Source organism: Tupaia chinensis, unplaced genomic scaffold (assembly GCF_000334495.1).
Source record: "Tupaia chinensis unplaced genomic scaffold, TupChi_1.0 Scaffold000010_1, whole genome shotgun sequence".
Classification (NCBI taxonomy): Eukaryota; Metazoa; Chordata; class Mammalia; order Scandentia; family Tupaiidae; genus Tupaia; species Tupaia belangeri.
The window spans coordinates 136,543-137,260 of record NW_006159440.1 but is presented as its reverse complement, the minus strand read 5'-3'; the positions used below and the strand labels follow the sequence as shown (position 1 = coordinate 137,260).

At 63.2% G+C, this 718-nt stretch overlaps 1 protein-coding gene across 1 annotated transcript in view; it reads right to left on the bottom strand.

Moving 5' to 3' along the window:
* ZNF777 (zinc finger protein 777) overlaps nt 1-718 on the bottom strand; it is a gene marked incomplete at its 5' end in the record, with an annotated part of 35,399 nt that overhangs the window by 694 nt on the left and 33,987 nt on the right. Inside the window, 1 exon segment of the mRNA XM_006172137.2 lies at nt 2-516. Within this exon segment, the coding sequence (XP_006172199.2) occupies nt 2-516 (515 nt within the window).

Sequence of the window (718 nt, the reverse complement as noted above, 5' to 3'; positions counted from 1 at the left end):
GCTTGAGCGAGTGCTTGGGGTTGAAGGCCCACCCGCGCTCGGGCGAGGCGTAGCCACCGCGCACACGGTGGATGCGCTGGTGGAGCGTGAGCTGCTGCTTGTGCCGGAAGCTGATCTCACACTCGGCGCACTCGTAGGGCCCCTCCTTGATGTGGTTGCGCTGGTGGATGATGAGGTTGATCTTCAGCCGGAAGCTCTTGCCGCACTCCATGCAGGTGAAGGGCCGCTCCCCGCGCCGGTTCCGCTGCTGCTGGCTTGCCGCGCCCCGGTTCTCGCTCAGGTGCCGTTCGCCGTGCACGGGGGGAGCCAGCCTCTTCACTGCCGGGTTGCCCAGTTGCAGGGGTGGGGGGCTCTCCTCGCCCTCAGGGGACAGCTCCCCGGGCAGAGGGGTCTGGTACATGCTGGCCTCGTACCTCCCCGAGAGTTGCCCGAGGGACTGCAGGTGCTGCGGCAATTCATCTTCCTCCTCCTCCTCCTCTTCCTCGTCCTGCTCCTCCGTCTTGATCACGATCCCCTCTGCTCCAGGGAGGGAGAGAGCGAGAGAGACATTAGCTGTGGCCTAGCGCCCCTAACCAGGATGGGAGTACAGCCTCCTCCTACTCTCACCAGTAAACTTGGTATTGATATTGGCCCCAATTCCCTCTTTTGGAAAAATACTCTTTTCCACTCCTTGCCACCAGGGCCTTCATAGCATGGGGGTGGAGGGGGTAGGGGGTAC